We start from the raw sequence: 23,925 nt of genomic DNA, 5'->3' as shown, positions 1-23,925 counted from the left end.
ATACTAATTAATATTTTTAAAATATAATATAACACTATTACTTTAATAAATAATTAATATAATTTATAATATTTTATTTCACTAAAATATACAAAAATTATTATTTTTATTAATAAAATTATAAAAATAATATTTAATAAATTATTTTAATATTTTAAAATAATAATATTATGTTTTATGATAAATAATATTATTTATTATATTTAATATTTGTAATAAATATTTTTTTTAAAACTCTTCAACTAGTGGAAAAAATGTTTAAATAACATCTTCCAAACATCATAAAATTTTTCCAGATGTTTTTCAGAAAAATATAATTCATTTTACGGAAAACATTTTTCGGAAAATATTTTCCAGAAATATAATTCATTTTCTAGAATTCAAATTTCAATAATTCATTTTTCAGTTCCAGTAATTCAAATTCGAGTAATTTATTTTCTGAAAAATTAATTACAGCCGAACAAACAGACTCTTAATTTCTCTCCTTGCCTTTTTTTTACAGATGACGTGCTGAGAGGGAAATCAACCGTTGGCTTATAAACGTGCGGTTCTAGATTCTTTTTTGGATTTTGGGTAGATTTTTTGTGTGTGTGGATAAATTAGGTAGATTTTATAATTATACAAAAATGGGATGAATACCAAATATAATAAATAATAATATTATTTATTATAAAAATTAAATATTATTATTTTATAAATATTATATTAATTTAATCAAATATTATTTATATTAGTGTTATTTTTAAATTATTATTATTTTTAATAATAAAAATTCTAAAATTGAAATATTTTATTAAAATAATAAATATTATTAATTATATTACTTATTTATTAAAAGAGAAATAATATATTATTAAAAAGTATAAATATATTTTTAAATGTTTTAATAATTATTTAAAAGAATTTATACTAAAATTATATTAATATTACACATATAAAATAATATTACTCATTATTAAAAAAAATGAGTAATACTATTTTTAAACATTATAATAATTATTTAACAATGAATTTTATGGTGATTTGTCTTCCAATAGAGGGTTGTGCAAAAGTTTACAGGGGCTAACTATTGCAAGGAACAATCTCACTGGTAGCTGAGATTGGAAACTCACGTAAGATAGGAAAGCTTTTTCTTTCATCAAACCATTAAATTGGAGAGAATCCAAAGCAAATTGCAAAGTTGATTTCTTGCTTTATCTTCATTTGTATTGTAATCAACTTTCTGGTACCATACCCCTGGAACTAGGACTTGTGTCCAACCTTTTTTTTTCAGATGAAGAAAGTCCCGAACCCTATGTGACTTTTAGTTAAAGGGAGTATTGTTATCTCTAAAGATTCTAAGTTCGAGCAGCTGCTTCTGCATTGTGTGTTGTCAATAATTAAGAAAGATTATAAATAGATAATAGGGAAATTAGGGCATAACAAAAGATTTGCAGCATTCATTCCTAAGCAGAAACTGAAGTCTTTGAACGTGATAAAAGTATCATACATTCAAAGTTAGGATCGACAAGACAACAGAATAATACAAGTTGCAACTACATAATAAACAACCGTAACCAAATCTTTTCTTCATCATCCTTGGGACTCTTTCCAAGCTCATCAAGCAGCCCCAGATTTTCATGTTTACATTCTCTTAATCCCAGGACATTTCCTTATTTTGTACTGAACAAGCTAGCAAACCTTGGAAGCACAACAACACTTCTTGAAACCGACTTCCATCACTTCTTCAGGAGGTTCCTCGAGAAAATCCTCTTGCAATACGGGCTGGTACGAAGGATTGTGTGCGGTCGGACCGCTTCGACTAGAGAAGCATGAAGAGGACCCTGCTTGCGTGATGAAAATAATATGTTTCATCCGGAATGAGTTGCTAAAGCATTGAAAAAAGAGGAAATGACAAGTTGTTCCCTTACCTTGGTTACGGCTAAAGCAGATTGAATCACATAGTTGGCAAATGGATCTTGCAACAGTTGTTCAAAGTGGACAACAGAGATTAACTCACGGATGATCTGAGACCGACTTTCTGTGAAATGCTTGAGGCATTTTTCGACCACATGGCTGCTAAATTTCTGCATTGACAGATGAACATAGTGCCCTTTGAACTGAGATAGTAAGTTGCCAACGACCTTCAGCTCTATTATGTACTGAACAACATAGTTCCTGTTTCATATAACAAAAGAATATCAGAATATGAGAGCTCTATTTTCATGATGAAATCCTCCTCTAGTCATTTATGATTTGAGCTAAACTTCTTTTACTCAAGACTCGGTCGGTTATATCTCAGAAACCTGATCCACTAATGAACTATGTCAATCATCTCCCTGTTCTATGAACAAAGATTGTTATTCTGAGATTAGATATTTAGAGAGATGTTGATTGCAATAAAAAGCAATAATTTTACATGCTTGATTGAAGTCAATTTATAAGCTAACCAGAACCAGCTATAAGAATCTTATGTGCCAGAAAACTAGGAAGCAATAAATAAACACCAAGTGCTTAGCTTATTACCCGAAAGGGTCCTGAGCAAGAAGAAGTCCATTTCTAGAAATCTGAGTGATTAGCTTATCTCGATGTTGTCCATTGGAATGAGCAATGCAGCGTTGCAACACACAGCATCCATGGCGATGAGTGGCGATATCTACGCAAAATTTTGCAGCAGCGTCGAAAATAATCTGACAGAAACAAAGGAAACTCGAGTAAAAATATAAGATTTTCAGGTCACATGAAAATGCATAGCATCAAAGTAGAGACAGAATTTTTATAATGGGAAGCGCACTGGAGGGTGACAACTAAGGTATGGAAGAAAGCTTCTTAAAGAATTTAGACAAACTTCTATAAGTTTACAACTCTAACACAAGAGTGCCTGATCAATTATGAGAAGTTGCAAACTATGAAAGGTTCTTCCAATGGCCTAATCACTCTTCAAGTGCTTTACTCATTATCTATCTCACATCACATTATAGCCATTATAGCCAAATGCCCATAATCAAGCCTGTGTCTAGAAGAAAGGCTTCTGCCTGTTTACGATGCACGCCTACGAACAATGAATTAAAATAAACCGTATACGAATACACACACAAAAGATGCCCTGAACCGACAAAGAGGAGAAACATGTTCAAACAGAATGCTATAACCTTCAGAGTTTGTAATGAATCAAACCAAGATATGCAGCCAATTGGCATCAGAGACTAAATTAAGCGCATAGGTACTTGGCCATAGGATAATGACCTCTAAAATAGCCATATAATTTTCTTTAGGAGAATTGAGTGCCCTTTGGCAAGCTGAATTCAATGCAAGAAAGATATATGTTTCACTAGTTGTAATTAAATAATGTAAAATGTGCAATTTTAGATTTAAAAATTCAGTCATCAACAAAGAGCAAACTCATGATGATACCATAACATGACCTTAACAACTTATTAAACAAATATTAGCTTAGCCACACATGAAAAGTTATTCATTTTAGAGAAAGCTATGATTCTAAGGTGACAATCAACCCAAAACAAAATGAGAACAAACATTAAACCTAAAAAATAGTTCATCCTCATCATTATACCTTGTTATCTTCATTGCCAAGGCATTGCAAACAGCGCTGCAACACATGATTTCCATTGAGATCCTTGACAAGATCAAGAATTCCAGGTTTAAGAGCGGATTTGATATGAGAAATCTGTTGTCTTGATTTGAGAGTCTCAATCAACTTCTGTACCACACGCGTACTGAAATATAGCAGTGAATCTACTTAACAACAAATACATATTGAAATAGAAAAAAATAAAATCAAACAATGTCATTAAAGGAAGAGAGAGTGAATGATAAATGAAGCAAATACCCATATGTGTTCAAAGAAATCCTCACTAGCTGCCCCGGTTCTTTGGTCACAGTGAGAACAATCTGCAGCCTTTGTTCTTCAGTGCACACATCCAGCAACTTTTGGACAAGGTAGTTTCCAAAGGGATCCATCATTAGTTCAACAATATTACCAATAACCTCATTGAATATTATCTGCACATCCAAACAGCTTCCTTCATCAAATATCCTTTGTAGGAATCGACAACCCTTCTGGTCCTTAGCCATGTGATAAATGCAACCTTGAAACTCAACCAAGGAATATGGACTTGGCATCAGTGTTACATTTTCCCCATGTATCTTATCATGTTTAGAACTTTTCTCTTGAATGTTTTGCATTGCAATCTCTTTGAGAGACTTCTTCTTTCGGTACTTGATGGAATCGAGGCCCTTGTTATCGATATCATACTTGAAACCTCTTCCTTGAATGATGACACTATGATCCTCCACTACATTTTCCTCAAGAGGAATCTTGCTGTGCAAGAACCTAGGAGAACTCAAAGAATCAATGGGAGCTCTTCCTCCATTGCCATCCAACCCACATTGCTGGGAGCAAACAAAAGGATTCCCAATGTAGGGCCTAGTGCTAAAAGCACTCTGCATTAAAACTCCCCTACTGTCCAATCCCCTACCCTGGTCCATTCTATGCTCCAAAAGATAGCTTCTTCGGTTATCATACCAAGTCGGTAATGAAGACAAATCATTGGACTGATTGTAACCAATGCTGTAAGACCCAAATGAATAATCTTTTTCGTATCCATCTTGCAGCCCAAGCAAGGTGGACCTGATGACATCACCACCACCTAAACAAAGTGGAACTTGCTGTGGAGACGATTGATACCCTTTGTTGAAACCTTCATAAGAACCATATTTTTCAGCATTATAAGAAGAAAAATGGCCAAATCTCCTCATTTGACCAGAATTATCTCCATCTCGTTCTTCATCTCTAATATGCATTTGATACAGATTCTCACACAAACCAAAGCCATCGTCGACCAACTTGTTTTCATCGGCATTCTTATTTCTATAATGAGAATTGGGTGACCCTTTAGAATCCAACCAGAGTCCGTAGTGATGAAACTTGGGCTGCTGTTGTTGGTCCTCAAATAACGGGGCTTCTCCGGATGAAGAAGAAAACCCATTGGTGAAAGAGTTTGAAGGACAAGGAGAAACTCTACCCATTGTTGAATGGTGTCGAAGATTTTGAAATGGAGAAACCTCAAGGCTGTCAACATCCAAGAAAGCTTCATACCCACTGTTTTTCTTCATGTCCCTCATCATCATCATCTGCTCCTTGTTCTCACCCAGCTTAGACATATTAAAAAAAAACAACCCAAATCTTTACAAATACAAAAGAGCACACTTTTTTTTTACATAAAAGAAAGTTGGCAAAAGAGAAGAACACCCCAAAAAAAACGTTTCCTTTTCAGATGGATTTTCGGGTTCTTTTAAAGAGAAAATGATGGGTTTTTTTTTTGTCCCGTATGCTGGAGACTGTTACGAAAACAAAACAAAAAAAGGATGGTGTACGGAGATGTGGATGTGTTGTTTAAGCTCACGCCATTGGAGTGAGGTGCCGGCACTATACTGTCAAAGCCCAAAAAGAAAGTTTAGAGGGCGGAAGGAGGATCTTTTTCGAAAAGGGGTTTGTTTCTTATTATATATTTTTTTGCAAATGATTTAAGGCTTTTGGTTAGCAAACTGAATCTAAATAGACAAATAAAAAAATCTTAACTTCTTTAACGATTAAAAATGCTTGATTTTTGGTTTGATCTATTGACCTAATTTGTTTGTGCGAGTAAACTGTACCATTTTATTTTATTTTACGTTATATTGTAATTAATCATAAAATTAACCTTTGATATTTCTGTAAAATATCCAACTGAAGAGAATTTAAAATTTCATTTTTTTAATAATATAAAATAATTAAAAATATATTTATTTATAATTTTTTAACCTATTGGTAATCTACATATTATAGATGTATTTGTTCAAATATTAATCCCTAAATAGACAAATTTTATCACTAATATAAATAAACTACTTAATAGGTTCGATTGAAGAGAGTCAAAATATATTTAAAACAACAACAATGTTACCTAAAACAGTGTAAGCAAATCCATGCATTCTGATGCTATTGTAGTTTCGAGGCAGTGGATTAAAACTCAGATACCAACCTTCATCGATTTCCGTACCTCGTTACATCTGGCCACTAACAAATTTGAAATTAATTAATTAATCCTTTGGATTTATGCTGCTACCATCGTATTGTAACTGAATAATCGCGTCAAAAACTAACTCATGATTTTGAATTTTTCTCTCGAAATAAATTAAGATATAGCTGCCATATGTTGCATTTTAATGGTCAAATTATGCACCAACTTCAGTGATTTTAGCGATAAAATAATTATTAATAATGACTAAATTATAATTTTGATTTTTAGTTATATTTAAATCTGAAATCTCAAACTTTTAATACATGCTGTACTTAAACTTAAAATCTAAAAAATTAATAATAAATTTTTAATCATTAAAATTATTTAATCGGTTGATTAAATCTTAAAATTAAATATAAATAATGGCATCTTTGTAGGACGTACAGTTACCTCAAAACATGTGAACAAGGATTGCAGTGAAAGGAAATAAAGACAAAAGCGAGGCAGTGTGTGCTTGAATGCCAAATTCCGTTTGCCAAATCCTCTCTCAATTGTACTGTCTGTGACTGTCAGACTGATATATAAAATGGACATTGCCTCACTAAGTGAGGCAAGACAGATCGCAAGTTATTCTAGATTGACTTTATTAAGACTCGATAAATATTTGAATCGAATAGATTTAATTAAAGTTCTTAACGAGCCGAAACGAGCTACTCGATATTTGACTCGAAAAGCTCGTGAGCAGCTCGAAAATATAATATATTAAGATTTTATTTTTTTTAGAAAATAAATTATTAATAATATTAATATTTATGTATTGATTTTTTTTAAATACAGTAAGATTTTTATTATTTAAGGTTGATGTTCGAGTTTTAGTTTGAACATTCAATCGAGTTAAGTTTAAGATTTTTTTTTCATTTCGAGCCTTTTCGAGCTGCTCACGAGCTTCAGTTCATGATTTAGAGTTCGAGTCGAGTTTAAAAATTTTAAGCTCGCGAGTTTTCGAGTCTAGTCGAGCTATATTTCAGAGTTTTCGAGTCGAGCTCAGCAATACTCAAACTCGACTCGGCTCGTTTACACCCCTAACCTCACCTTTTCCTTCCCATCTCTCCTACACCTAAAAACAAACATTACTCCAAAAATTTCAATGTGGTTTCGACGATTTTCATCAAAAATCACCATACACCTATATATTTCCCTATCAGACACCGTTTAGATTATATTTTTTGATTGAACACCTTTTGCAAAAAGGCGCGCTCTTCTTAAACGTGCGTCTCCTACAACGTGCCTTCTTAAACGTGTAAAAAACTAGGGTGTTAATTTTATAAATATTTTTAAAGTGGTGCCTAATATGTAATTAATTTCTGTTAGGGTGATATTTATGTAAAAACGCCAACTTTAACTATTTATTTTTTTGTGATGTTATTTTTAACAACAGTTAATAATATTTATTGACTTTTAAAATTAATTGTTTAAAAATATTAAAATAAACGTTTAATTACAATTGAAAGATCAAATGAATTATTATTCATTTTTTTAAAAATAAATAAAAATGCAATAAAAATTAATTAAAAATTAATAAAATTCAATAAAAATATAATGTAAAGCTAAAAATATCACCTCTTTATTTAAAATATTTTTTCTAATATTAATTTTAAAAAATATAAAATAAATATTAAATTTTAATTTTATTAAAAATGAATAAACATTATTAACTGTTGTTAAAAAATAATAATTAATGACGAGACAAAACAATTTTTGTGAAGATTGAGCAGAAAAGATCAACTCTTTGATCGGATGTTTTTTCGTGGTACAATTGAGTTGATATTTATACAACATTTAGTCAATTTTAAGTTATTGACTTTGTACGATCGAATTTTCATTCGATTCTTGTAGCTTTCCACACCTATGACTGTTTAACAATCATAAACTTTGCTAAAATAAACTTTTAATTACAATTGAGAGATCAAATGAATTATCATTTATTAATTATTATTTTTTAACAACAATTAATAATGTTTATTCATTTTTAATAAAATTAAAATTTAATATTTATTTTATATTTTTTAAAATTAATATTAGAAAAAATATTTTAAATAAAGATGTGATATTTTTAGCTTTACATCATATTTTTATTGAATTTTATTCATTTTTTAATTCATTTTTATTGTATTTTTATTTATTTTTTTAAAAAAAGTGAATAATAATTAATTTGATCTCCCAATTGTAATGAAAAATTTATTTTAATATTTTTAAACAATTAATTTTAAAAGTCAATAAACATTATTAACTGTTGTTAAAAATAATATCACAAAAAAATAAATAGATAAAGTTGGCGTTTTTACACATATATCACTCTAACATAATTAATTACATATTAGGTACCACTTTAAAAATATTTACAAAATTAGCACCCGGATTTTTTACACATTTAACAAGGCACGCTGCAGGGGTGTTTTTCTGTAAAGGGTGTTAAATCGGGAAATATAACCTAAACGGTATCTGACAGAGAAATATATAGGTGTAGAGTGATTTTTGGGGAAAATCGCATGTGGTTCCACCCCACGTGTTGCTTTTTTTTAATTAAACAATTCAATATCATTTTATAAATAACGCTAGAAATTGGGATACACTTTTAATTTAAATATGATAATATATTTTATTATATAGAGGGTAAATTCATAAGTTTGATCACCTTTATTTTATTTTAATTTAATTTTAATCATCGATTAAAAAATTATGTTTTGATCACTTACGTTATTAAGTTGTTGCATTTTGATTGTTGGGTTGTTAGCTCTTGTTACTTCGATGTCATGACATGTCAAAATATTGTTAACTTTTAATTTAACATAAGAATTTTAGATAGAATATCAATTTAATTCATAATTTTACAAAAAATATCAAGTTGGCCTTATAATCCAATCAAAATTTCATGTTGTCGGCCACCGATTACCGTTGTAATTGTCCATCATCATTGGCAGCGATTGTACCATAAAATTATTAGTTAATCCCTTTTTAATCTTCTGAACGCGAATTTGATACTCGTTTCACTAAAAATACTATGACATAAAGTCATATATGTCATTTTTGTAGTTATTTATTTGATTAATAATGCTAAAATTTAATTCAGAAATAATTTTATGAAATAAATAATAAAATGTTTTTGAATAAATTAAATGAATAGATAAATTATTTCAATATTTTTATATTTAATGTTTTATATATATTATTATATTATGATAAATAAAAAATATTAAATTAAAATTAAATCATCCACATATATATACAATACAAAAATATTTAAAAAAAATAAAATCCAACATAAAATAAAAATAATTTAAACACATTACAACGATACATATATGTCAAAACATTCACATATAAAAATATATTATTTAAAAAATAAATTTTAAAGCATGAGAAAAACCAAGAAGCAGATTTGGCCTTTATTTTTTTCACATTTTTATTTTTCTTCAATTTATTTTCAAAATTAACATTCAAATTTTAGAACATGAAAATAATATAAAACCAAATACAGTATTTATTTATTTTTAGTTTAACCATAGATATTCAATCAATTAATTAAAATCGAATAATATATAAGTGAATGGCAATCATCATCTAATAACAAAAATATAATCATTTACGAATGTGTGACAACATGTGAGGACCTTCGTATTTATTATAAATTCTTATATTCTTTTCTCAAATTTATTTTTTACTAAATAAATTATATCTTAAATTTTCTTAAATTTAATCAAATTTAAATTCAATAATAAATTCTAGCAATGAACTTACATTGTATCTGAAATTTTATTTTAGGGCTGGATCAAAAGTATAAATGGGTGCCATCCACGTACGAATGTTTTGTAGACTTGGAAGATGACCAAATTGCGTCATGATGCAATCAGCTTTCATCACTGCTTACGTGCATTTTACTTATATAACTAAAACACAATCAAAGAATAAAAAAAAAAAAATCAGATTATTGAAAAAATGAAGTGGGAGAAGATGCTTCAACATCCTCATTAAAACTAAAGTATATGCATAATAAGATATTAATCCTATATACATGCATGTTTATGAGATTTTAGTGGTCCAAAACAAATATAAAAATCAAGGCTCTAATAATAAATATTGAGGAAAATTGAATTGTAAGAACAAGCAAAACTAAATAAATTAACTTATAAATTATTTTCTTCGTTATGTTTAATAAACTATCCAATAAATACATCAAATTTTAAATAGAAAATATAAAAAAATATTAAACACCAAACCACTCACACAAAACAAGTATGACCCGCTTTTAAGAGGGTCCGAATTCAATTTCAGCTTTCTTTGTCTTATAAAAAAAATAATAAAAGAACAATTAACTCAAAAGTGAAAAATAATTTAAATATGACACATCAACAACCCTATTAATTTTTTAATAATAGGTAATAAAAAAGAAACAAAATATAATGTTATGAATGAATTTTAAAAAATAATAATAATTAGATGACCAAAACATAAATAAAATAATATGTGAGAGATAAAATAGATAATTTATCATTTCTTAATTATATGTAGACTTCATAATTTTGGACGTAGGCAGGTAGGTGTCCCTCCTGCCAATTCTCAGCTACTGACATGCCTATATAATTTAACTGGTTCTGCTTTGGAGAAAACACATCTAGTCAGTTGGTCAAGTTGTTTATTTTTGTTTTATCATAATATTATCATGAGTTTTAGATATATTAGGAGTATTCTCCTTTCTTCCTAAAGAATCCTCCACTATTTTTTAAGTATAATTAAGGTTAGATTTAAATTTTGTAAAAAAAAAACTGATCTTAATTTACCCCAATATTATAATATTCCCATTCCATCTATATTTTAAATATAAATTTCCTCAGAGAAAGGACTTTGCTCTAATGAAAAGGTTTCTGACTTTTGAAGCAGCTAATTCGAAATTGAAAGGGATATGATGTGCCAGATAATTTAAAAGGTTAAGCAGTAGGCATGGCATTATCAATTCAGGTGATATTTATGAATATGCATTTATGTATTAATTCAAAAATAATAATAAAATATTTAAATAATTAATTCAATCCTATTTTGATTGCTATAACTATTTTTGTAACATTCAATAAAACTGATATACTTAAATTTATAATACTCTTAATTCAAAATTTTAAAAGATTGCATAATTTAAATGTTGTAATAAATAAATTTTAACTCATATCCAAAAACTATGCATGTGTTTCCGCTTTTTTAAAATAACAAGTATAGAAGAAAATAAATAAGAAAAATGTAGATCAGGAGAAAAAATTATAATTTATAACAATTGTTACAGTGGAGGGTGAACTCGTCGTTTCAATAAAACCAATATTGAAAGTTCGATTAAAACTCGTTTTATTCATCTTTTACTATAACAATTGTTTTAGATTACAATATTTTCTGTGACAATTATATTTTCCTAATTTTTAATAAATTATTTGGCTAAAAAAATCAGGTCTCTTTACTATATTATCAAGTATATATTTTAGTTTCTAACACTTACAAAGCAAAACTCAAAATACATTTTCATAATATAATAGAAAAAAAATGTACTCCATACTTGTATATATCATTTGAAAACAACGGCAGTGCATTCTATTTCACATCAGATGAGTGAGATAAAGATGATTGCTAAAAACCATATTATTATGTGCCATGGGCCACCATTAACAGCATCCCCCACTCTCATTCTTGTTTTCCAAACATTTCATCATTTCTTCTTTTTCACATACATTGATATTATAGTGCTATGCTTGCATCCTTCTTCAAGCTTTCAAAATGACACACAAAAGATTATTTATCCCTAGAATCTCTCTTATAGTGTATAATAGTTTCCCCCTTTATAGTATATATTTGAATGATTAGGTTTTAGAATCTACATGTGAGGTAAAATCTAGGACTACTAATCGATAATTTGAGGTTTGATGTGTTTACAATGTAATATTTATTCATAATATTTCTTAATCATTGATAACACACACCATGTACAGTCGCAATACTTCAAATCTAAAATGAACAACACTCCATTTAATTGATAAGTCTATCATCATTAGATATTTATAATGGGTCTGTATACTATATTAGTAAAATGAAAAGTAAGAAGGAAATAAATTAAGGGAGAGAAAAAGAAACGAGAAAATGAGACTAGGATTTTACTGGTGCAAAAGTTAGCCGCTCCACATTTAAACTTGTATAGTTGTTCTGAATGACAGATCTGTGCACATTAATATATAAGTTGCGATAATGTAATTTATACTCTGCGGGACAAATCCATGAATCAACAGTACCTTCAGCTCTAGAAGAAACGTTGTCCAACCCTTTTTCATGTGTTTTCACGAGTCCAATCTAAAACCCTCAAATGATCAAAGTTCAATCCAACCCCATCTATCCAGTTTCTATGACGTGCTGAGCTAACCAGGTTGACATCGACTTGACCATGGCTTAACACCAGTTCATCAAGTGATGGGAAAGAGCTTCCATGGGACTTGACCCCCAAGCCAAGCATATTATGAGGGTCTTGGAAGAACTGAAAAGGTAAAATGGGGCTCTGATTTTCCAAGTTTAACATTTTCTGAGGCAAATCAGAAGGATCAAGTAAAAGATTATTTAGGGATAAATGAGAAGATGATGAGGATGCAAATGGAGTTGGTTGAAGTACCCTTTTAGCTGAGGGACGTAGAGGGTAGACAGAACCCGATTGTTCCAAATGACCGGACCGAATACCTGAGCCAGAGCCTAAAAGGTCGAGCCTTGGAGAATATGATGGTGGTGCAGGGATTCCTGTGAATTCTTGCACCATTGCTCTAAAATTCCTTGGGTCGGTGGCGAGAACTGTAGTGGGTGCCCTCCTCGATGCCCTTGTTCGCTTCTTGAGATTCTTTGTTGATGATCTTACACCATTGGTGTCATGAGGTGGCCTTGTTTGAACCAACGATGAGCTTGGGAATGAACCACGGTTGAGTCCTTGTGACTGGCTTGATGAAGACGAGCCTGGTAGGTTACCGGAATCCATGGCAAAAGCTCGCAAAGAGTTTTTCTGCCGGTCTCAAAAAAGAAAGTTGTTCATTGTCTTGCTGGTGTCTCACACTCTTTGATATGAATTAGGGTTTTTTGTTTTGGAGAAGGAAAAGAAAGGAAAGGTTATTTAGGTATAAAAAGGAGGAAGAAAAAGAGGGTATTTATGTGATGATCTAAGAATGCTTCCACTAAGATGATCCTGTCTAGAGAGTGCAGGGTGGGGCAGCCATTGGAGTAGAGAAAATAAGAGTTGGATGTGGCTGGCGACGGGTCAAACTCAAAGTGAAAGAGAAAGAGAGAGGATAACTTAGTATACTGTGTTATAAATTACGCATATCTTATAGATATGAATTATTTAAATTTAATAATTTTAAATTATTTAACTCCTAAAATCATTAAATGAATTCTACGTGGTATTGAGATTAATTTAAAGTATATAACAATTAACCACTACCATATATATATGGTTAATTAATCGATACTTACATTGTTAAAGAGAATATGAAAGAGGAATATATATTTAAAATTCCCATTAACGTTCACACTTCACGTTACTATTTCTTTTTAGGAAAATACCGGTTGTTTATATTTAAAAATAAAAAAATAAATAAGAATCAAATAACTTTAAGAGAAAATAACCTCAGTGACCAAAAATCCCATATAATATACGATTTTAACCAACTTTTTCCGGATTTGCCAAAATGACCAACAAAATCGTAATGCGATCGCTAATTCGCAACGCGATCTCCATTATCGCAAATTCGCGTTGCATTTTCGCAATGCGATAGTTGAAAATCGCGTTGCGATGGTCTACAGTATCGTTGCGCTTTTCCCAATTCGCAATGCGAATAAGTAAATCGCAACGCGAATTGGGAAAATCGCAATGCGAATAAGTAAATCGCAACGCGATACTTACTATCGCAATGCGATAATACAAAATCGCAACGAGATACTGACTTTCGCAACGCGATTCTGACTTTCGCAACGCGATTTACATAGCGCCATTCGTATTAACGCGTATTTTTTTTCAAATTCCAAACACGAATTTTTTCTTAATAAATCGGAAAATGAACCGTCCACAGTAATCGCAACTCATAACCTCAAACCCAAAAACACAACACTCAGTCCCATCTCCATCTCTCACTCTCTACGGCGAAATCCGTCCCCATCTCCGAAGATTTCCGTCCCCATCGCCGGCGAAATCCCTCACAACCATTCACAGTCAAAAATCCCTCACAATCATTCAGAAATGGAAAATCAACCTCCGAGGGTTAGTTTTTTTATTTTTATTTTGAAATTTTTGCATTATTTTAGGTTTTTCATATTGAGATTTATGATAAGTTTACTGGTAATTTCAATAATAGATTAACCATTTCACTTAGATTTCTTATTAAATTCATTCGATTGCTGCCAATACTGCTAAACTGTTTAGCCTGTGAAGTTAGTATTTGTCTTTGCTTTGTCTTTTGGTTGAAGTAATGCAGAAGAAGAATAGTTCGAGAATGAAAATCGCAACGCGGAAATAACTATCGCAACGCGAAATAAAAATCGCAACGCGAAACCAAAATCGCATTGCGATTTTCATTTCGCGTTGCGATTTTCATTTCGCGGTTGCGATTTTCATTTCGTGTTGCGATTGTCTGGTCGCGATAGTCATTTCGCGTTGCGATTCTCTCGTTGCGATAGTCATTTCCGCGTTGCGATTCTCATTATCTCGTTGCGATTTTCATTTCAACCAAAAGACAAAAACAGTGTTGCAAATTTTAGTTTCAAGAATAAACTACTATTTATGTTTATTGTTTTGTTTTTAGTATATCTTGACAGTGTAATTTTTGGTATATCTAACTTGGTATGTTTATTGTTTTTTTGTAGAAATTTTTTTCGGCTTCATTGACATTAAGGAATAAAGTTAGCCTAGCCACTACAATTGCTTCGAAGCTTTCAACTGCACAAAGAAAATTGTTTGAAGAAACCTGCTTCGGGCCATGGCTGAGAGTACAGCATCCGGGTGGAGATGCTAGTTTGACCCATTTGTGGCTTCAGACCATGACTAGCGATCTACTCGACAGTATACAACGTGGTGAGGAAGAGATATGGTTTCATTTTCCACCGGCGTATACTTGTTTTGGGCGGAAGGAGTTCTGCTTAATCACTGGTCTACGATTCGGACACGATGATGTAGGCCGGTACACTCGTCATATCACCCGCCCATCATGGTTATCCAGGGTTTTTCCTGATGAGTCAATAGAGAAGCCGAACTTACACGTCGACGACATGAAGAAATTGTTTAATAAGAAAGATGGTTTTACTCGGATGAATGACGACGATGTTGTCCGAGTATGCCTTCTACTACTTTTCTATGCCGGCTTTTTAGGCAGAGAGGCCAGACAACCTATTCCTCAGGAGCTAATATTATTGGTAGAGGACCTAAATGCATGGAATCTGTTTCCGTGGGTTCGTATATATGGAAAGCTACCTGGACTAAGTTGTCGTCTGCCTTTGATGACCGCAAAAGTTTGCGGGGCGATGGGTCGAAATACACTTTGTCAGGCTTTGTTTGGGCCTTTAAGGTAAGAATTTCTATATAATGTTTTCAAAATTATAATTAATTATTTAACAATTACTAATGTTTGTTATTATATTGTTTGTAGATTTGGATATTCGAGGCTTTCCCCAGCATGCGGACATATGCATTAAAATCCTCAGATGATATTCCTAGGGCTATTTCCTGGAAGAGGAAACGTATGTTGGATTGGGAAGACTTAATACCATATGCGACAATAAATAATGTAAGTTAACACAAATACTATCATATATAAACAAGTTATTAATAGTAGACGTTTAACTTTGTTTTAGTTTTTATATTTTTAGGAGGCCAACACTCCATTAATGAGACTGACACCCACGGAGGCTGAGCTTGCCACTGATTGGTGGCAAGCTAGTCAGCGTTTTTTGATGGCACGAATGATGAGCAGCCTCCACTTCCTCCACTTCGAGAGCCATCACCTCACCCAGAGCCATCACCTGATCGACCCGACTATACACCTCTACAACGAGAGCCATCACCTATCCCGTCACATCATCGAGTCTCTTCTCCACCATCACCTCATGATAGGCGACCGACAAAGATGCCACGACTTCTATCTCCCTGTTCTCCACCTCCACGGGATGAGTCAAGGGAGTTACGTGATGAGGTCAATGCCTTGCGTGAGGAGATCGATACTCTACGCGATAACGATGGTGCATGGCGTGTGGAGGTGTCTACTTTACGTGGTGAGGTTGCCGCTCTACGTGAGATGGTAGTATCTTTACAGAATGAGGTTCATACTCTACGCAACGAGGTAAGTTTAAGATTTTCCATATTTAACTTGATGATAAATTTACTCGTAATTTCACTTAAATTAACCATTTCACTTAGATTGCTTAGTATATTTATTCGGTTGCTGCCAAAACTGCTAAACTTTTTACTTTAACACTGTGAAGTTAGTATTTGTCTTTGTTTTGTCTTTTGGTTGAAAGTTTGAAATATATTTATCTTTGTTTTCACTGTTTAAATATCATGTCTGTTTATTTACTGATATTTGTATTTTTATTTAGCGGACCGATAAGGTGGATGCTTTACGTCGGGTTTTTCTTGCACGACAGAGTTCACGCATCAGATGGCGTGCACGTGCTATTAAGTCTCCGTATACCCCAATAGTGCGAAGACACCGCAAGAAGAAGCCCGACTCGCCTATCATCCCTCAAGAGTCCACTCCTATCGTTGAAGAGGCCCCTATCATTCCTCGAGAGTCCCCTCCCACCGTTCAAGAGGCCACTGTCATCGTTGAAGAGGTCCCTCCCACCATTCAAGAGCCCAATTCACATGGCGTCATATGTAGGATTCTTGAGAAACCCTCTGACGTGCCGGACATGATGGATTCAAGTTGGCTCTCGTATGAGTTACCGGCCAGTACCATACCGGTATCTGAAGAGGAGAGGAAACAACTACCGGACACAATTCTGGATAACACCCTTTGGGCTAAGACCGCAGTTGATTTTAGATTTCTATACAAATGAACACCACAAAGTCCATGAAAAGCATCTGGGAAACACCTTCTAACAGCGTTGTCAATTGAGTTTGCCCTATCGGATATGATTGTCAGATTGCTAATAGGACCTATGCAATCCCTAAGATGCCCCATAAACCATGTCCATGAATCAGAGGTTTCAGATTTGCCAACCCCGTAAGCTATTGGCAATATCCCATTGTTAGCATCCATGGCTACTGCTAATAAGTTTACTCTAAGGTATCGACCTTTCAAATGTGCTCCGTCAACTATAATAACTGGGCGCATGCAAGTAATAAACGAACGAATCTACAAAATAATATACACAAGAAATATAATCATTTAAATGTGAAATGCATGTAACTAACATAAATGAGTCAACATAATTATATTGATTTACTAACCGCAGCACCAATGTCGATAAACAGCAACTCAAAGCGTCCATCTCTATCTGTTTTGATATGAGTTACCGACCCATGATTTTTCAGCTTTAAATTGTGACAATAAGCCGGCAGTTGGGCAAACGATGCTTCTGGCGACCCCCTCAACAATTCCAAGGCATAACATTTGGCTCTCCAAGCTTGAGAATATGATATACTAATCTTGAACCGAGCATTCATGTCAGTCATAATTTCATGTCCCCGATATACCCTGCCATTCAAAAACATTAACTCAGCCAGAAAACCACCCAACACCTTTTTGTTTGCCTGTCTATGGTGAGGAAAAACTTGGGTTCTTGAACATGTATGTTTATCAATAAAAGTCCTAACTTGAAACATTGCGCAATCTTTTATCCTCTTTGCAATCATACGCCACGTACAGTTTTTGTCAATCGTACACCTTGTTTCGAAACGATCTTTGCTTGATTTGTTAACTTTTAGTTGATAGCCATCTTCCACACATTTCGTATACAAAGCTATCTTCAAGTCTTCCTTTGTATCAAAACAATCATATTTCTTTATACGAATAACTTTTGTGTAACAATCAACTGCTTTCTTTGCCAACTCTTCTTCCGGTAACTGAAGTAATTCTGGCATATTCCAGTTATACTCCCGTGGCATTTTCTTTTCTTCGGGGACTTTTTCTTCTTCTTTTTCTTCTTCAGGATTATATGAATTACAGAATGGATGTTCAACATGTTCATTCACAGTCGTAACTTCCTCCTCATTATCATCAACAACATCTTCCTCGGCAACGGGTGTTTCATCATCAAAATTCGGGTATTGACCAATATCAAAATCATTACACGCAGGGTCTGTTTCTTCTTCTAAAACATCATCAAAATCCGTGTATTGACCAATATCAAAGTCCGGGTATTGACCAAGATCAAATTTCGAATACTGACTAGTACTCACAATTTTTTCTCTTGGCTCATCATCGTCTAATTGGTCAATACGAAAACCGGAATTTGGTGCTGAAAGTTGATTTGGATTTGGATTAGAGAAAGGCTGTGGGTTTTTTGACCCACTTAGTTGATTACTACCCGCTACTGACCCAACAATACTACTTCTAGGTTCAACAACATACAATGTAACATCATCACTTGAAACATTAATGTAAGCAATGAATCGTTCAACATCTTCATTATCGGTTAACAAATAAACTTTACCATTTCTCTGATAAGATAGCCTAAATCCACTTAGGGGCTCTAAATTCAATTTCTTTGAAACATGTAACATTAGGGTTTCATAAGTTAACTTCTTTAATGACAGTTTTAGTTGAAGATTCATGGGTAAAGGCATATATTGTAAAACACCATGAACATTCTCCCATGACCCTCCAAAACACAAATCTATCCAAACATGATCAACATTAGATGATTTCATGGTTGTAATTAAACAAACGAGATGCGAAACTAAGACCTGTTGCCGGATGGGGAAGGATGTCGTTGGATATTGGAACGAATGTCGCCGGAGAGAGTGATAGATGGAGATGGAATGAGTTGCGATTTAGGGATTTAGGTTATGAGTTGTTGCTGCTCAAAATATATATACACTAAAAATTTAGCTTGCGAAACTAAAACTTGTTGCGAACTTTGAAACTCGCATTGCGATTCTGTATTATCTCGTTGCGAAAGTCAGAATCGCGTTGCGAAAGGCAATCATTTGACCATCGCAATGCGAAATGCAAATCGCAACGATAGAATCGCAATGCGAAATGAAAAAGGCAACGAGGATTAACATGCATAAACTTTTAACAATTATTATTGAATTCTAGGTACTTAACCAAACATTTTCAAACCAAAAGGAGTATATATGTTAACAAAACTTGCATTATGTGTATTTTATGTGTGCACTTTTAACATTTTCAGTTAGGCATGTATTAGTAACTTGAGTTTGAACATTGCTATGATCTGTTCAGTTGTCATCACTTATTAGACATTCATTTGACTATCGCAACGCGAAAATGGCTATCGCAACGCGAAAATGGTTATCGCAACGAGAAAATCGCATTGCGATTTTCATTTCGCATTGCGATTTTCATTTCGCATTGCGATTTTCATTTCGCATTGCGATTTTCTCGTTGCGATAGCCATTTCGCGTTGCGATAGTCTGTTTTGCCTTCAACATAAAGCAGATTGAAAATCAACAAATCAACTATTACATTTCAACACAAATTATGTACACATCAATTAAACAAATCAAGATTTACAAATTATCTTTTACAAATCAATTAAACAATCAAAAAATAATAATAATTCTTATTTCTTCATCAATTATTGAATCAATGAATCAACAACTTTGTGACCCCGTACATCTATTTCACGCAGCTCACTTAAGGATTAACCTGCAGAAACCAAACATTTGCTCAAACAAGACTTCCTACACATCTAAAACCTACAAACAGCAAATTATTGAATTCTAGGTACTTAACCAAACATTTTCAAACCAAAAGGAGTATATATGTTAACAAAACTTGCATTTGACTTACCAATTAACAATGGACACTTTCATAACGCGAATGCAGGTAGGCAGCGTCTCAAATATATTGCTCTAGCCATATAATGCCGAAACCACAAGCCTACTGCAGCTCTATCTCTATCGGTGGGAGGTAAAAACTCTGTGCTTCCCGTCGTCAAACGCGCCAAGCAAAGGCATACGAGACTGGCTCCCGGCGATTGCTGTGGCGCGGTCTCGTCTCTGACAACTGTGACATTGAACTTCTTTGGCTTCTTGTGTCCAGAATGACTCCAATACTTAATCCCATCCAAGAATTTAGCCAAATGAGAGCTCCATCCCTTGAAAATATATCTCAAATCAGACAGTGATATGTAATTGATCATGCTGTCATACACTATTATCTTCAGGGATGGGAGCTGAAGTTGGACGAGAAGCCAGTGACGACGTTCCAAATAGGATAAACACCTGCGATCATAAGTAATAATTCATTTATTTGCGCACTTATTTATGAACACCTTTAAAAAATTTAAAAAATAAACACTAACCTTATCGACCTCCCACCATGCAAGATAAAGTTTAGCTTGTCCATTGCCCAACAAAAATGATTCATCTCGTTGATTCTTCAAGTGAGCTGCGTGAAAAGCCGTCGGCATTATTGTATATAGCGAATTTTTTTTATTTTTCCTAAGCTTCCTTATTATTAGTAGACGTGACACCCACGCATCGATATGCTGTTTTACAAAAAAATACATATATTAGTGAATTACATTAATTTTTAAACAAATTAATCAAAATCATATATAAGACAAATATAGTCTTACCTCCCCATCCAAATAGCCACTGTCTTCAACCCCTAATAGCACACCCACCAAGACCGATCAAGCAACAAAAACATTTCATCGTGAGTTGCTGATGTCAGTGTAACACCCTTGGCTCCGCTCATGTAGATAAAATCAACTGCGGTCTTAGCCCAAAGGGTATTATCCACAATGTTTCCGGTAGTTGTCTCCTCTCCACTTCAGATACCGGAAGGGTACTAGCCGGTAACTCATACGAGAGCCAACTCTCATCCATCATGTCCGGAACCGGTGGGGGTTTCTCAATACTTCGATATATTACCCCATATGAATCGGGCTCTGGAATGGTGGGAGGGACCTCTTCAACGATGACAGTGGCCTCTTGAACGGTGGGGGGAATCTTGAGGGAGAATAGGGGCCTCTTGAACGATTGGAGGGGACTCTTGAGGGATGACCGGTGAGTCGGGCTTCTTCTTGCGGAGTCTTCGCACCATTGGGGTGAACGAAGACGTAATAGCACGTCCACGCCGTCTGATGCGTGAACTCCGTCGTGCAAGGAAAACCCGACGTAAAGCATCCACCTTATCGGGCCGCTAAAAAAATTAATACATAAATCAGTAAATAAACAGACATGATATTAAACAAAGACAAATATGTTTCAAACTAGCATTGTATTCACCCAAATCATTATTCTATCATAGTTCACAAAATGCTCAGATAACATTCCAGAAGTAAGCACTTATATAAACATTTTAAAGGACAACATATATAAACATTCCAGAAGAAGAATAGTTTACTTTCGCAACACGAAACTTAAAATCGCAACGCGAAATGACTATCGCAACGCGGAAATGGCTATCGCAATGCGAAATGAAAATCGCAACGACAAAATCGCAACGCGAAATGAAATCGCAACGACAAAATCGCAACGCGAAACACAAATCGCGAAACACAAAACCTAATAATAATGCAAAAATTTCAAAAAGAAAATAATTAAAAAAACTAACCCTCGTTGGTTGATTTGGTTGATTTTTCATTTCTGATTGTGAGGGTGGCTCTGAGAGATTTAGATAGACGGATTTCGCCGGAGATGGGGACGGATTTCGTCGGAGATGGGTGAGAGAGTGAGAGATGGAGATGGGACTGAGTTGTGATTTTAGGTTTTAGGTTATGAGTTGCGATTACGGGATATACTGTGGACAGTTCAGTGTTCCAATATATTAATATTCATGTTTGGAATTTAAAAATAAAATACTTGGCCAGGATACTAATGGCGCTTTGAAAATCGCATTGCGATTATGTATTATCGCGTTGCGAAAGTCAGTATCGCGTTGCGAAAGTAAGTATCTCGTTGCGATTTTTTATTATCGCATTGCGATAGTCAGTATCGCATTGCGATTTTCCCAATTCGCGTTGCGATTTACTTATTCGCATTGCGATTTTCCCAATTCGCGTTGCGATTTACTTATTCGCATTGCGAATTGGGAAAATCGCAACGATACTGTAGACCATCGCAACGCGATTTTCAACTATCGCATTGCGAAAATGCAACGCGAATTTGTGATAATGGAGATCGCGTTGCGAATTAGCGATCGCATTGCGATTTTGTTGGTCATTTTGGCAAATCCGGAAAAAGTTGGTTAAAATCGTATATTATATGGGATTTTTGGTCACTGAGGTTATTTTCTCTAACTTTAATAGTTAAGAGATTATTGTTCTCTCTTAAAATTCTAGATTTGAAAATTACCTATACATGAAAATTATTAGATGAGCTCTTCCTACCGCGGGAGTCCTTTATTAACTAATAATTTTATACCAAATAAGAATTAATTTATGTCATAAAATATTTTGCCAACACATGATTAATCTCCATTCCAACTCAACATCCATCCTCCTTCGTTTACTTCTTCCCTGCACTCCTTTCTCTTTGTCAATAAAATATATTTTACCAATTTTATTTTATTTTTTTCATTTGGAACTTTAATGAACACTGGGTTTGATTAAAAAAATCACAATCTCTTGTAAATGTGGCATTTATAACATAAACTAATATTATATCTAAAATTTATTGGTCGAATTTATATGTGAAATTGATATTTTTTCTAAAATTTAAGAGTTATAATAATATTGCATCTAAAGCCTAGAATCAAATTAATATTATATCTAAAATTTATTGGTCAAATTAAAAATTAATTCCTTTTATACCACATCATTAAATTAACAAAAATTAAAATATCAATAACTAAAATATATAATAATTGATAACATCACGTGATCAAAATTTAATAAATCAATCATGTAATTCATTAAAATATTATTTTTTAAATTTATAAATAAAAAAGTATGAAATAAAGTGATCAACTCTTTAAAAAATAATAAAGAATGCATCCACATACTTCAATTTATCACAATATTAAGAAAAGAAAATCAACATAAACCATCGTCAAACAAACAGGAAAACTCAAATATATTGGTTCCCTGTTCGTAATTTCACTCCTCATCCACGTGTCTTATTCTCCTTACCGATAGTATTGTAATATGCAAAGCTGGCGGGTTCCATAAATAATGTCTTCTTCTCCTAATCTTTGTCTGGTAATGGTTTCCCAAACATTTTCCCGCTTGAAAAGGTCAATTCTTGCAAACAAGTAGCCCAAGGTAAGTCCAGACAACAAAAGCAACAGCCAAACCCAATTAGTAAATAAGAAAATAACCCAAATTTCCCGGTTTTCTTCAATTGCTTTGCTTCACATGAGTGTGATTCAATTCAAACTAATACTCCATTAAAATAATCCAACCTAAGCAACCGACCTCACCGCTCCTAATTTTCTGGGTTTGACCTTTCTCTTTGATCTTTATCTGAAAATCCCAACAAGTTCTCTCTTTGCTTGCCTTTTGAAGATCCATTTCTTGTTCCTTAAACCAGTCAGGTAAGTTGCTCGATTTCAACATAAATACAGATTACTTTTGGCCTTTGGATCTTCATATATTTTATTTGGTTTTTCATTTATATTTTGGGCTCTTTTTTTATCTGAAGAATTCAGTTCCTGGATCGGAACTCTATGCTAGATTAATCGTTTTCTTCTTTGATTCGATTATTGTTTGACCGACAAGAGAAAAAAGGGGT

General features: G+C 33.1%; 2 protein-coding genes across 2 annotated transcripts; both read right to left on the bottom strand.

Annotated features, from left to right (window-relative positions):
• Positions 1–1,601: 1,601 nt before the first annotated feature.
• Positions 1,602–5,181, bottom strand: LOC120195348. Its single transcript, XM_039197407.1, has 5 exons — positions 3,830–5,181; positions 3,554–3,716; positions 2,506–2,669; positions 1,911–2,157; positions 1,602–1,823 (listed from the first exon to the last, which is right to left on the bottom strand). The coding sequence occupies exons 1-5, from the start codon at positions 5,161–5,163 to the stop codon at positions 1,719–1,721; spliced, it is 2,013 nt and encodes a 670-aa protein (XP_039053338.1). The 5' UTR covers positions 5,164–5,181; the 3' UTR covers positions 1,602–1,718.
• A 7,179-nt stretch (positions 5,182–12,360) lies between these two features.
• LOC120195179 (VQ motif-containing protein 22-like) lies at positions 12,361–13,050 on the bottom strand. Its single transcript, XM_039197269.1, has one exon. It carries the CDS (start codon positions 13,048–13,050, stop codon positions 12,361–12,363), a length of 690 nt encoding a protein of 229 aa, XP_039053200.1.
• Between the last annotated feature and the right edge of the window lie 10,875 nt (positions 13,051–23,925).

This window comes from Hibiscus syriacus, unplaced genomic scaffold (genome assembly GCF_006381635.1).
Source record: "Hibiscus syriacus cultivar Baekdansim isolate YM2019G1 unplaced genomic scaffold, ASM638163v2 tig00004620_pilon, whole genome shotgun sequence".
NCBI lineage: Eukaryota > Viridiplantae > Streptophyta > Magnoliopsida > Malvales > Malvaceae > Hibiscus > Hibiscus syriacus.
This window is presented reverse-complemented; position numbering and strand designations above follow the sequence as displayed.

Excerpts from the sequence above, each read along its gene's own strand:
- LOC120195348 (XM_039197407.1), bottom strand. The coding sequence starts at position 5,163 with ATGTCTAAGCTGGGTGAGAACAAGGAGCAGATGATGATGATGAGGGAC. Across the intron at positions 2,670-3,553 it reads TTGGCAATGAAGATAACAAG|ATTATTTTCGACGCTGCTGC; the intron begins GTATAATGATGA and ends TGTTTCTGTCAG. Across the intron at positions 2,158-2,505 it reads CTTGCTCAGGACCCTTTCGG|GAACTATGTTGTTCAGTACA; the intron begins GTAATAAGCTAA and ends TATATGAAACAG.
- LOC120195179 (XM_039197269.1), bottom strand. The coding sequence starts at position 13,050 with ATGGATTCCGGTAACCTACCAGGCTCGTCTTCATCAAGCCAGTCACAA.